Raw genomic sequence first — 14392 nt, 5'->3', positions numbered from 1 at the left:
ACCCTAATTAGGACTCCTCAATATATATATAAGGACATAGGAGGCACCTAGAAGTCACACCACAATAATCTCTCACCACACAAGAAGTTCCAAGAATTCCCTTAGGAGAAATCAAGAAAGACCCTTCATAGCCAAGGAAATTAATTAAGGCTAAGAGGTAACCCATGTCTCAACAAAACCAATTTTCTTCGCTATAATCTCCTTCCTTGGCCTCCCTCTATATTCTTGTGTCTTGATAAATTCTTCTATGTTAATTGTGATTTGTTCTTGACGATTGATAAGATGATTTATGTGTATTCTTGATAATCTTGATGATCTTGATGTTGAAGAGAAGTTATTGATATGGTTGTGATAATTCTTGACGAATCTTGATATTTCTTGATGTTAAAGATAAAATATGATCTTGATGATTTGGGTGGGATTAGAGCCCTAGGATGGATTGGGAATTTGTATTGTAATGTTCTTGATATATATTGGGTGGGAATTCGCATGTTCGCGGGTTGTTTATGTTTAGAAGTCGTGATAGGATGAGTTATACATGATTCTTGCTTTTGATCTATTAATTGACTACGTGGTGTCATTAATTGCATTTAAAAATGTCTAAGCATGGTTTCGGGTTCCACATAGGGATCCCGGGATGAATTTTTGATAAAAGAGTCAGTGGGGGTAGGTGGGGGTAGGGGTACCCGCCACCTACCCACTGCCCGAAGAACACCGCCCGGCAGCGGGCAGCCGCCTGCCCGTCGGCAACCCGCTGCCCGTCGGCAACCCGCTGGTCCGTACCCCACCCCGAGTCTTTGGCTCCCCCGTTTGATGTTCCTCGCTCCCCATGGTGTCCCAACGGACCCCGTTTGTCGTGCTTGAGTCTAGTTTGATATTTCGGGTACTATTCGTAGGTTAATTGAGTCTTAGGGATTGCATGCTAGTTGAATTGGTAACCTGTGGACCTAGGTGGAAGTTGTATGGACCCTTAGGACTATTCTTAGCATGTGAATGATCACACGTAAGTTTATTTACATGTCTTTCCCCTCCCAATATGCTATTACGTGCTCTTATGTGTTATGTGTTGCATGATCCCCCATTTTGGCTATAGGCCAATTGGGTGGTTCCCGGACTAAGGCTCGGAAGTCGGTTGAAGACCGAATGGATTGTTCCCGGAATAAAGGTTCGGAAGTGGCTGAAGGCCAAATGGGTTGATCCTGAGCAAAGGCTCAGAAGTGGCTAAGGCCAAACTGATTCACTTCTTGGACTACAGGTCCAAATATGGGCCTCGGTGATATGACCCACCGACCTGGACGCGCCTGGCGGTGTGTAGGGCCAAAAAGCTGAGGAAGGTTGTAGTCCACCGACCTGAGTAATCAGGCGGTGTGTAGGGCTACGACTGGCTGCGATCCACCGAGTGATGGGACAGCGGTGTGTAGGGCCGTAGTCTCCGAGGATCTTCGCCCACCGACTGAGTTTAGCTCAGCGGTGTGTCGGGCTTGATCCGCTATGGTCCACCGACTGTACGCATCAACGGTGTGTAGGGTCGTAAGTCCCCCCTTGTAAAGGGGATCGCGGTCCACCGACTGTGCGCGTCAGCGGTGTGTCGGATCGTGATCCGACGTTGAGTTCGCCAGCGGTTCTCAAAGGGTTGGTTGCGATCAACTCCCCTAGTACCACGGTACTGAGGTAGGGTGCTGCAGGGCCGTGTTAATGCTATAAGCATTAACCCTCATGTTCGGGGCATGCGATTGGTCCCGTGGCGCCATCAACGATTATGTGATATGAATGGTGATTGAATAATGATGTGTTTTAATTGGAAAGCGATCTGTGACCTTAAATGCATATTCCTTATGATGTTATCTCTACTTAACTGTTTATTATTGTTTGATGTGCTTATCCCTAATTGCTGAGTCTATTCCCGGTTTTTAAAACTAGTGTCTCTTAAGTATATATCTTCCTGCTTCAAAATGATTTTCGTATATCTATATATACCTATCTATAATGTATTTCAACGCGTTGGAGTGGGTTACCAGCATTTCTCGCTGAACATATATATTTGGCTTTCAGGCACAGATGAGTAGATCCCAGAGCGCGCTAGAAGACCGTGGATTAGATAGATAGTCTTTCCTTTCGGCTTGCGTGCCATAATGATGTATTGAGGATGTTTAGTTAGTATAGCCTGTGCATCTGAGTTCTCCAGCTCAGATGTGGCATAGCACCCCGTACACTTACAATTAGTAATGCTCTGTTTGGGATTTTATGAGAAATTACCTTTATCATATAAGTTTAAAAGTTTCAAAATTTCGGGATGTTACAAGTGGGGGCATGCATATGTTGACACAAGAGATTAACAGCATGAGACAGATCAGGACGAGTTACCGTAAGATATTGGAGAACACCTGCAAGACTTCTGTATTGTGTTGGATCGGCATATGGAGTGGCAACATCGTCGGATGTTTTCGCGGTAGAGACAGGCGTGACCACTGGCTTACAGTCCACCATGGCAGCACGTTTGAGAATATCCTTCATGTACCGTTGTTGAGATAAAAGCATACCACCAGATAATGGGACAGTTTCTATTCCCAAAAAGAAAGAAGGCACACCCATATCACGAACTTTAAACTCAAGTGCCAATTTATTAATAAGAGCAATAACACAGTCTGAGTCAGATCCCATAATCAAAATGTCATCAACATACACCAAGAAATAAAGACGAACATTATCACGAGAATAGATAAAAAGAGACACATCAGTCTTTAAAGGCGCAAAGCCCACAGAGACTAGAAAATCATGTAGCCTTGTGAACCATGCACGTGGAGCCTGTTTGAGACCGTAGAGAGATAATTTAAGCAAACACATATGATCAGGTAATGACTGATCCTCATAACCAGGTGGTTGGCGCATGTAAACAGTCTCAGCTAGCTCGCCATTCAAAAAAGCATTGTGAATATCCAACTGGCGAATAGACCACCCACGCGATACGACTAAAGATAAGAGAAGACGTACCGTAGTGGGTTTAACCACAGGACTAAATATCTCAAAAAAGTCCTATCCAGCAACTTGATTAAAACCCTTGGCCACCAACCGTGCTTCATGACGTTCTACTGAACCATCGGCCTTTCGTTTGGTTCTGAAAACCCACTTGCAACCAACAACATTCATACCTGGTTGAGAAGGAACAATATGCCAAGTACGATTATTGTTAGTGTTTTTACTTTCACCAAAAAAACCCCAACATATAATTGGCAATATTATTATGGCAAACTAAGATAGGGTTTAGCTTGGTGTCTGTTTATTGCTACAGAAGACTGATTGATCAAGTTCATCAACAGACACACTGACACTGGAGAACTGATAAAGGAAGATGTTTCCAAAATGCTGAACGCGGTTTGAGAAGACAGTTTTGGAAAGAAAATCAGTGCATCTGTGTTTGGAAGGTATGGACCGAATCTTTAAGATTGCATTCTTCACAATTTGTCCTACCATCTATAATCAAAAATATTTTTGGAAGTGTTCTTACCAAGGAAGTATAAGTATCCTTATTTGGTCAAGAATTAGGGTTACGAGTTTAAGAAGACAAAAGCACTTTATGCTACACAGAAACATATATCTTTGATTATCATGCCTCTTCTCAAGACAATAAGTTCTTGGTGATTATGATGAAGAACTTGAGAAGAATTATCGTTGCTTAAACGAAAGGACGCGAAGATCACTCAGTTGTGGGAACAACATGGGACTGCGTCATTGAAGTGGACTGCATCATAGTTAGCTCTCCAATTGAAGGAATCTCATTGGACTTCTGCATGCGTGGCTCTCTAACTTCAACAATCCACTAAACCTTTGTAGACTGGGTAGGTACCTTGTGTGGGGCACTTGGGTGAGATTGTTGTTTCTCTACCTTTGTACATTGGATTATGAGTCAATGGATTCGACGCCTCGGTGATCGTCCCCCAGATGTAGATACACACTGTACCGAACTGGGTAAACATCGTACGTGTTGATTTATTATATGCTCTAGTTTTCCTCTACAAACTAATCTGCAATCTATCTAACTGACTGACAATTCACGTCTCTAAATCAGTCAGTCCAATACATCAGTCGATTATCTCTAATAATAATCTTAAACTGGAAAATGCAAAATTACATGTGGTATCAGAGCTTTTAAGTCTACACAGTGACTTGATCCTTACGGGAAGAACTTTTTGCATAGGTCTCTCTTTAAGAAGTTGTTTACTTGGTTGTCTGTTGGCAGTTTGTTTGCTCCTTGTGTGTGTGTTTTGGCATGTTGTCTTTTGATTCAGGATGGTTGCAAGTATGAAACCACCAGAATTGGATGGTCACAACTATTCATTCTGGAAGGCTCGAATGGAGATTTACCTTCAGGCACAAGGTACCAGAGTTTATCGTACTGTTCTTACCGGATGGAGTCCTCCAACTATTCAGAATGCTAACGGAACTTTTGGAGCCAAACCTATAAAGACATGGACTGAGGATGAGATGTCGTCCTCTGATCTGAACAATAAAGCACTGAATTCTATTGTAGGATCTCTGCATGAATCTGTCTTTACCTTAGTCACCGGGATAAAAGAAGCAAAACAAGTATGGCAAATCCTTGAAACCAGATTCGAGGGTACCAGTGATGTCAAGCAGTCCAAACTACAGTTGGTACTATCAGAGTTTGAAGCTCTCTGAATGGGTGAAGAGGAAACGATCTCAATTTTTCACAGTCAGGTTCAGAATTTGATGAATAGAGCTTCAATACTTGGTGAACCATTTACTGATGAAAGAGTGGTCAAAAAGATACTTTGATCTCTACCAAAACGTTTTCGGATGAAAGTGACTGCTATTCAGGAACACACAGGCTGGGAGAAGAAGAGTGTGGGAGAACTTATGGGAAGCCTACATACGTATGAGCTTGAAGTGTTAGCTGATGTTGAACCTGCACTCAGCAGAAAAGGCAAGTTAGTTGCTTTTGTTGCTGAAGTTGATCGGGAATCTGGCACAGATGAAATAGATGACGAAGCATTAGCCTTGCTAACAAAGAACTTCAAGAAAATATTGAAAGGCTTCAATCGCAGGAGTCAAGGACAACCTAACAAGACACAGTACAAAAATGGAAACTCCTCATATCAGAAAACAGAAACGCCCTCCTTCTCACAGAACAGTCAGTCCTAGACTGGCCGAACAAGACAAATCAGGAGTGATCCAACTGACACAGTTAGACCTCTAAACCGAACAATGCAATGTCGAGAGTGTGAAGGATTCGGACATATACAATCTGAATGTGCAACTAATCTCAAAATAAAGAAAGCTATGTCAGTGGCGACCCTAAGTGATATGACGAGGAAGCAGCAAATGACCAGTCAGATGAAAATGTGGGAAACTCCGTGGCCTTCTTCACAGTGACAGAGAACCTATCAAAAGAGAATGACACCGATGAAGAATCGTACATATCATCAGATGACTTTGAAGAGAGACATATACAACTAGAACTGGAATTTGCTAAACTAGTTTGAAGTTGGGAACAACTGGTGAAAGTCAATAAGAGTCTGAATGAAGATCTGAAGCAGTGAGATGATCTCTGAAGAAACTAAACACTGAACTAGTCACTAAAGAAGATCTTATTACTCAAATAAGATCTCGAGAGGGGAAGTTGATAAAAGAACTGGAGGATCTAATGCAGAACATTAAGATGATGGATACCATTTCTACCTTAGACAAAATTCTGGTTTCTGACCGAAACCCCAATGATAAAAAAGGACTCGGTTTTGAACGAGGAGAGTCCTCGAAGACAGCACCAGTGTTTATCAAAGAAGGTACATCAATCGGTAAACCGGTTCATAGTTATGAACAAAGTCAGACATCACGTTCAGTACAGACAAAGCAGAAAGGAATCATGCACACTCGGATTGCTGAGACTGAGTCTGGCAGAGTCAAATTTCAATCTCATTACTCAAGGCTCAAGACTAAATTTGTAAAAGTTAGACAATACGTACCCATCTGTCACTACTGTCAAACAAAAGGACACACTCGACCTGAATGTTACTTCTTCTACAGAGATCAGAGGAAGGAGAAATATCAGAAAAAGTCTATTACCCCTTCACAAGATAGGTTTGGGTCAGGAAATCAAAAGTAATATGTTATCCCACAATAGTTCTAACCGCTTCTATGACTGAAGCAAGATGGTATTTCGACAGTGGATGTTCCAGACATATGACTGGGAATGTCAAGTATCTCATGGCTGTTCAACCTAGCAGTGGGTCAGTTACATATGGGGACGGACAGAAAGGAAAGATAGTTGGAAAAGGTATTCTAAATATACCAGGATTGCCACATCTGGACGAAGTTCTTTTAGTCAGTGGTTTGAAAGCAAATCTTATTAGCATCAGCCAGCTATGTGATCAGAATTGGATTGTGTGTTTCAATCGTGACTGTTGCAGAGTCCGTTATAAAGCAGATCAAGTGGTGAAGGAAGGAACACGATCTTCTGACAATTGTTATGTGCTGACCAATGAAACTGCTTGTCTAATATCTAAAACAGATGAATCAAACTATGGCATTGACGATTGGGACATATAAACTTCAGAGATCAGAGATATGGACAAAATGATCAAATTAGATGTTGTTCGTGAGATACCTAATCTCAAAATTGAACATGAAGGAATCTGTGGTGCATGTGCCATTGGAAAGCAAATAAGAACTTCTCACAAAGCAGTAAAGATAATTACTACTGGGAGATGGCTAGAACTGGTTCATATAGACCTTATGGGACCAACTCACACTAGTACAAAATAGAACATAGGAGACTGACATTTAGCTACTGTTGTTAAAAGAACAGTAGTTTATTTTTAATTCAAAAATTTGCGGTGGCAATTTCGTAATAATGCATAAATAATCTGCTACTGTTTTTAGGTGTAACGGATGCGGATTTAAAAAATATAAATAATACCGCCACTGTTTCTACACGAAACAGTGGCGGAATGTATTAAAAAAAAATTAAAAAGAAATCTAAAACAACCCTTGGTCAGATACTCAGATCCGGCTTCCACTCTCACTCTATCTCAGCTCCTCTCTCGCTCTACCTCCTCTCCTAAGACGACCACACTCTCCCTTCTCACTCCCCGCCTCCACCGCCACACCCGCCGCTATTGCATCGTCGTTCCTGCCGATCCGGAGATCTGAGATGTAAACAAATCACGGCCGCACTCTCAGATCTAGACTAACCACACCGCGACGAAGATCTGCCGACGACGACGCACCACACCGCGATTACCTCGACGCAACCACCGCCTCCACCGCGTGATTGACCTTATGCGGAAGAGACGACGAAGCGATTCCTGGGGTTTTGGGGGCTTCCAGATGCGCAAAGAGTGATTTTCTTCTTGCTCTTCTTATTTAAAATTTATTTCCAAAATTACGTTTTTTTTTTCTGAAGCTATTATTTGTTGTGTATTACTTGATAGGTATTAGGAATAACTGAATAAGGGCTTGGGGTGGCTTGAATTGGATCGATATGGCTCAAATTGTGCCATCTTAAATTTGCATTTGGACATGCCATCTAAAAGATTATGTTTACATGCATGAAGCTGTTGCAGAGCTGCTATCCACAACTTTTACATGAACTTTCATGTGGAATATAATTATTGTGGCAAATTTCTATCTTATCTTACTTTTTAAGTTTTTAGGGCTTTATTACTTATCTGTGGCATGGTATATGTTTGGTAATGATTTTAAATCAGCTTAATGTTAAATATTCAGGCAGTGGCTAGTGAGGGTGGCACTGAAGATGCAAAAAGAAGGGGTGATGTGTTTGCTAGTGCATTTTCAGCACATTTGGCAAGGTAGTATGTTTTAGTAATCCAATTGTTCTTACATTACTCTTATAAAAATCATTTCCCCATAGTATGATACTTTTTTAAAAATCATTTCCCCATAGTATGATACTTTTTTATACTAAAATTTTAACTGATTGCATCATTTTTCAGTTAAGTTTATGAGTACAATATTTGGATTGTGATATTTTGTATTAAAAGTTTTTGCTACCCTTGATTGTCATACTTTATTTTTCTCTAAGAGATCATATGCTTTGTGATTCAGTGGACGATGTTAATGTTCTCGTCATCTCTGCTTCACTATGAATATGACTTAATTGTTTGAAGAAACCCCTTTCTTATTCAGTTAATGTTTCTTGTTTGGAAATTCTAGTCTCCATTTCTGCATTCTTTATCTCACTAAACGTATGCTTTTGCAATTTTCCTGTTATATGAAATCCTTTTAATTTTCTGTTATATTTGTATTTTGTTAACAGATTGATGGAGGAGCCTGCTGCATATGGTAAGCTAGGACTGGCTGACCTTTTGGAACTACGAGAAGAGTACTTGAGAGAGTTTCATTTCTTTGATGCCTACAGGACCATTAAACAAAGGTATGGATATAGGAAAGATACATCTTTTGCATATTGTTCACTGAAAATGACCCCTTCCATCTATTATTCTATATTTCTATATATCAGGGAGAACGAAGCATCACTTTCAGTTTTACCTGATCTTCTAATGGAGTTTGACGGCATGAATGAGGTATGATTAACTCTATTTGCAGTTTTCCTGTTTTGCTGAGTAGAAGTGCTAGGAACGTGTTCTAAAATGTAACGTTTTACATATTTCATTCAATCCTTTCAACTTATCTCTAGCAATCAAAATACTTCCTCTCCACTTAAACTGCTTTAATTTCTTCTAGGAAATGAGACTACTTACCCTAATTGAAGGAGTACTTGCTGCAAACATCTTTGATTGGGGATCACGGGCCTGTGTTGATCTCTATCACAAAGGAAAAATCATCGAGATATATAGGATGAGCCGCAATAAGATGCAAAGATCTTGGCGGGCAAGTGACACAAAAATAATTTTCTAAAATGAAATTTCAAATATGAGTTTTTTTTTTTTTTTTTTTTTTATAAAACTCTGAACTGAGACATTATAATTATTAATACTCTTTCTGATGTACTCAAGTGGATGATTTTGATGAATTCAAGGAGAGAATGTTTGGATCTGGAGAGACGAAACCACGACCTCATAAAAGAACATTGCTAGTAGCAAACTCACTCCCAGCATTAAATGATGTTACTGCTATGGAGTTGCCGGATATTGTTGCTGAAGTTGCTAAGGTATACTAATATACTACTTCATCCTGACTTGGTATTTCCCCTCCATAGACTAATGTAAAAGTATGATTTATGTGCCTGATACCTCTCCTTTGACCAAAGCCTTATAAGAAGACATGATAGGTTATGTGCCGAATTGACACATTTCACCTCAACTTAAAGTATTTTTTTGTGGACTGATATTACATTGTTAGATGTCCTCAACTTACCTACCCTGTGTTGAAAGTATCAATGATTTTACGTTTTATGCACATTTCAAGTGATGTGCCTTTTAATTTTTAAGTGATGTTATTAACTTGTTTTTTGTCTCATTTTTTAGCTAGACTAGTGGTGTGTGAAGAGATTGAGCTTTACTTGAAATGAATTGATAAACCAGCGGTGATAACTCGCCGCTCCTTCTCTGTCTCCCCAAGTTCCCTCAGCCTTTGCCTTCCACCTCCAAGCCCCTCTCCTCTCTCTCTCTCTGAGTTGCTCAACTCAGCTCAGTTCTCCCCAGGTTAGCTCTCTCTCTCTCTCTCTCTCTCTCTCTCTCTCTCTAGTTACAGACCACCCTCTTTTCATTTCAAATCTTCTAGATTTGTTTGTGTAGATTTGGGACCCCAGATCTGCTTCTGTTATGTTGAATTAACTGCTATATCTATAATCTATCTACATTGTGTGTGTGTTTGTAATGTAGCTCTGAATTCTGGTTTTCTTGTGCTTGCATCTAAAAGGGTACCTGAATCTGTTATGTTTCTGTTTGTGTCCTTTTCTTGGAACTTACGTCAGAATGCTGAGATCTACAGCTTCGGTGGGCTAAAGATTACAACTTTAAAAAGGAAATACAGTACTAATCTAATATCCCAAATCCCAAATCCCATTTCCCAGCATGTCTGTATGTACTTTCCTTGTTCACGAAAAGTGACATTCTTCTTGAGATGCTGGGTTTTAGTAATTCTTTTAATATTCTTTCTTACTGAACTGAATCATGAATGCTTATCTATTAAAGGGTGCCTGATCTTTTTCATTAGTGGCTTATTATTATCCTTCTTTTGGATGGAATTAATGTCCAAATGCTGAGATCTACATATATATGGGGGCTAAAGAATGTGACTTTATCAGTAGTAGGATGATTCTAGATTTCTAGACTTCTAGTTAATGTAACTTTAGTAGAAGTAGAATGATTCTAGTTGAACTGTCTTTGGATCTATGTGTTGCCTATGATGTTTGTGATTTCATTTAATTAGGATCTTGCAAATGCAGGGACTCTAGTCTCTAGTGTTTATTCCAGGGAGAGAGAGAGAAGCACATTATCATACCTGTAAGATGGATTACACTTTTGTGTTTGTGGTTGCTAGTCTGCTGATCTTTTCTTAGGTAATTTTGAATTTTAATAAATTTACTGTTATACTTGCCTAAAAAAAAAAAAAAGAATGAAAGAAAAAAAAAGAAAAGAATTTACAGTAATAAATCTTTGTTGCTTGCAAAATTGCAACTGGACTTGGAATTAATTTATAGTTTTATACATCCTTGTTTTGCAGTTCAGCTTATATAAATCCAATTGAAAGTACCGGTAAGATGGATCTTTGAACATTTCTAAGATGGGCAGCCATTCATCTTGGTTGCTCAACCTTGGCAGAAATTGAATGAGCTCCACCCACTACTGAATTGGAGCCTATACGATCCAACTATAGCCAGGTCTTAGTTTTGGCACACTAGTTCATTGATTGTTTTTTAGCCATTCATCTAAATTCATTGATTGTTTTTTAGCCAAGTCTTAGCTTTCAATTATTTTTAATTTGGAACTGTAAATTTGTAATTCATTGATTGTTTTTTAGCTTGAAGTATTGTAATTTTATAATGTTTGTATGAGAATTGCAGTGTGAAAAACAAATACTGTTTTTGTTTTTGTTTTTTTAATTTTTAATTTTTTTTTAAAAAAAAAATTAAAATGAATCCGCCACTCTTCTTCAAAGAAGAACAGTGGCGGAAAGTGAATTTTTTAAAAAATATAAAATTAATCCGCTACTGTTCTTCAACAAGAACAGTAGCGGAAAGTGAATAATAAAATAATAATAATAATAATCTGCCACCGTTCAAGTGAAGAACAGTAGCAGATGACTCAACTTTTCGCTACTGTTCCACAACAGTGACGAAAAGTCCATGACTTTTAGTGACTATAGTATTCGCTACTGTTGTACAACAGTGGCGAAAAGCCCTTTACAACAGTAGCAAATGTGCAGTTTTGTACTAGTGTCAGACTGAAAGCATTGGCATAAAGAAATACATCTTTATGTGTGTAGATGATTTCTCTCGTTTCAGTTGGGTATACTTTCTGAGAGAAAAATCTGAGGCATTCAATGTGTTAGTGTTTTGAGTCTAAAACCCCAACTTGTAATTGGCAAAATTATTATGGCAAATTAGATAGGTTTTCTGTTTTAGAGTCTGTCAGAGTTTGAAGACTGAAGTTCTGATTGATCAGATATTCCGAAAGAGCGTCTCAGAATTAAAACCGCTGGAGATCATCTATTGAAGACGCGTATGAGCTGGCAAACGCGGTTTTGAGGTGATATTTCAAGAAAGAATATCATTAAATCATCTCTCCTTAGGTATGGACAAAATCTCCTTAAAGAATCAATATTGATTAGCTATACAAGTCCTACCTTTTACAACCAGAGCTATTTTTGGAGAGAATCAAAGACAAGAAGTATTTATGCATACAAGCCTTCACAAGTTAGGGTTGAATGCTTTGAAGCCAACACTCTCAATACTAAAAGAATACACAGCTCTGGCTATTCCATTCCTTCTCAAGAAATACAGTTCATGGTGCTTAAGAAGATGAACTTGAGAAGAATCAATCGTGCTTAAACCAGTGGACGCGAAGATCACTCAGTTGTGGGAACAACGTGGGACTGCGTCAGTGAAGCGGACTGCATCAGAATTAGCTCTACATTGAAGGGATTTCATTGGACTTCTAGATGCGCGGCTCTCCGACTTCAACAATCCACTAAACCTCTGTAGACTGGGTACTGACCTTGTGTGGGGCACTTGGGTGAGATCGTTTTTCTCTACCTTTGTACATTGGATTATGAGTTAGTGGATTGGACGCAACGGTGATCGTCCCCCAAACGTAGATACACACTGTATCGAACTAGGTAAACAATATTTTGTGTCTTTCACTGATCTAAGACAGTGCTAAGTCAATCTCTCAAACAGAATCATACAGAAATATTATCTACACACCCTAATAACACGAATACAGAAAATTACACAATGCTTTCAAGACTCTATCATAAGAGTACAAAAAGAAAAGGACGAGCCCATTATAAAAATCCAAAGACTAAGAAGTGATCATGGGAAAGAGTTTGAAAACTCTTTATACTTAGATTTCTATTCCGAAAATGGAATAGCTCAGGAGTTCTCGGCTCCCAGAACAGCACAACAGAATGGTGTGGTGGAAAGAAAGAATCGGACCTTCCAGGAAATGGCCAGAGTGATGTTACACGCATCGCATCTGCCACAGCGTTTCTGGGCTGAAGCAGTGCACACAGCATGTCATACAGTGAATAGAGTCTATCTCAGACCAGGTACGTCTAAGACACCATATGAGATATGGAAAGGGAAGAAGCCAAATTTGAAGTACTTTCATGTGTTTGGAACAAGATGCTATGTTCTAATTGATAGTGAACAAAGGGGAAAGTTTGAACCCAAGAGTGATGAGGGCATCTTTCTTGGATACTCTCCAAATAGTCGAGCTTATAGAGTTTACAACAAACGAACTCAATCATTCGTGGAATCAGTGAATGTTGTTATCGATGATAACCCAGAAGAATCAGATGAAACATCGGTCATTGATCTAGAAACAGACCTTCCTATCAGTGAGTCATTAAAAACAGCTGAGAATACCAAACTGTCTGACACACATGATTCATTAGAAGAAGATAAGGAAAGCCCTGAACAAGAGAAATCTCTCTCGGATGGTGATGGAAAGAATAAGCCTACCAGAACTCAGAAAAATCATCCATCAGACAACATAATTGGTAATCCATCAGATGGAATGAACACCAGAAGTTGGATGAGAAACAATCTGGTAGAAATATATGGATTTGCCTGCTACACCTCAAAAATAGAACAAAAAAAATATGAAGGAAACCTTGCAGGATGATCTATGGATTAAGGCAATACAAGAGGAGCTACATCAGTTTGACCGCAATCATGTATGGGATCTGGTACCAAGACCTGACCGTGTTAACATAATCGGAACAAAGTGGATCTTCAAAAATAAAACTGATGAAACCGGAAACATTGCAAGAAACAAGGCTCGATTAGTTGCACACGGATATACCCAAATAGAGGGAATTGATTATGATGAAACGTTTACTCCTGTTGCAAGACTGGAGTCAATCAGAATCTTATTGGCAGTAGCGTGTATTCTGGGATTCACACTGTTTCAGATGGATGTTAAGACAACTTTCTTGAATGGGTACCTGCATGAAGATATTTATGTGGCACAACCAAAAGGATTTGAAGACCTAGTTCATCCAACGCATGTCTACAAACTCAGAAAAGCTCTCTATGGGCTTAAACAAACTCCAAGGGTATGGTACGAACGTCTGACACAGTATCTGTTGCATCATGGGTATAATCGATGAAGTGTCGATAAGACCTTGTTTGTTAAAACCACTGGAAGTCATGTTACTATAGCACAGATCTATGTAGACGATATTGTCTTCGGATCCACTCTATAGAAATATACTGATGAGTTATTGAAGGTTATGAAGGAAGAATTTGAAATGTCCATGGTTGGTCAACTGACCTATTTTCTTGGACTTCAAGTTAAACAGAGTCCTGAATGCTACTTTATCTCACAAGAAAAGTATGCTAAGAATCTGGTCAAGAAGTTCGATCTGGAGTCATGCGAAACTCCCAGGACCCCTATCTCTACCTCCACAAAGGTATCAAAAGATAATACTGGTGCATCAGTTGATAACACAGTCTATCGAAGTCTAATTGGAAGTCTGCTCTACTTAACCGCAAGTCGGCCAGATATAATGTTCAGTGTTGGAATGTGTGCAAGATATCAATCTGATCCCAAAGAGTCACATTTGATAGCTGCTAAACGGATCTTGAAATACATCAAGAGAACAATTCAGTATGGGATATGGTATTCCAAGGATAGTGAACTCAGTCTGATTGCTTATTGTGATGCTGATTGGGCAGCAAATATTGATGACAGAAAGAGTACATCAGGTGGATGCTTCTTTGTTG

General features: G+C 39.3%; 1 protein-coding gene and 1 long non-coding RNA gene across 2 annotated transcripts; one reads left to right on the top strand and one right to left on the bottom strand.

Annotated features, from left to right (window-relative positions):
• Positions 1 to 2280: 2280 nt before the first annotated feature.
• On the bottom strand, positions 2281 to 2889 carry LOC109149924 (uncharacterized mitochondrial protein AtMg00810-like). The gene is made up of 2 exons (XM_019297915.1): positions 2602 to 2889; positions 2281 to 2508 (listed from the first exon to the last, which is right to left on the bottom strand). The coding sequence occupies exons 1-2, from the start codon at positions 2887 to 2889 to the stop codon at positions 2281 to 2283; spliced, it is 516 nt and encodes a 171-aa protein (XP_019153460.1).
• Positions 2890 to 7741: 4852 nt separating this feature from the next.
• On the top strand, positions 7742 to 8395 carry LOC109149993. Its single transcript, XR_002049067.1, has 2 exons — positions 7742 to 7826; positions 8294 to 8395. It is a non-coding gene; the product is annotated as an uncharacterized LOC109149993 (long non-coding RNA).
• The last annotated feature ends 5997 nt before the right edge of the window (positions 8396 to 14392 follow it).

The sequence above is a fragment of the Ipomoea nil genome, unplaced genomic scaffold (assembly GCF_001879475.1).
Source record: "Ipomoea nil cultivar Tokyo-kokei standard unplaced genomic scaffold, Asagao_1.1 scaffold2165, whole genome shotgun sequence".
NCBI lineage: Eukaryota > Viridiplantae > Streptophyta > Magnoliopsida > Solanales > Convolvulaceae > Ipomoea > Ipomoea nil.
The sequence above is the reverse complement of the archived record's forward strand: the minus strand, read 5'-3'. Positions and strand labels throughout refer to the sequence as shown.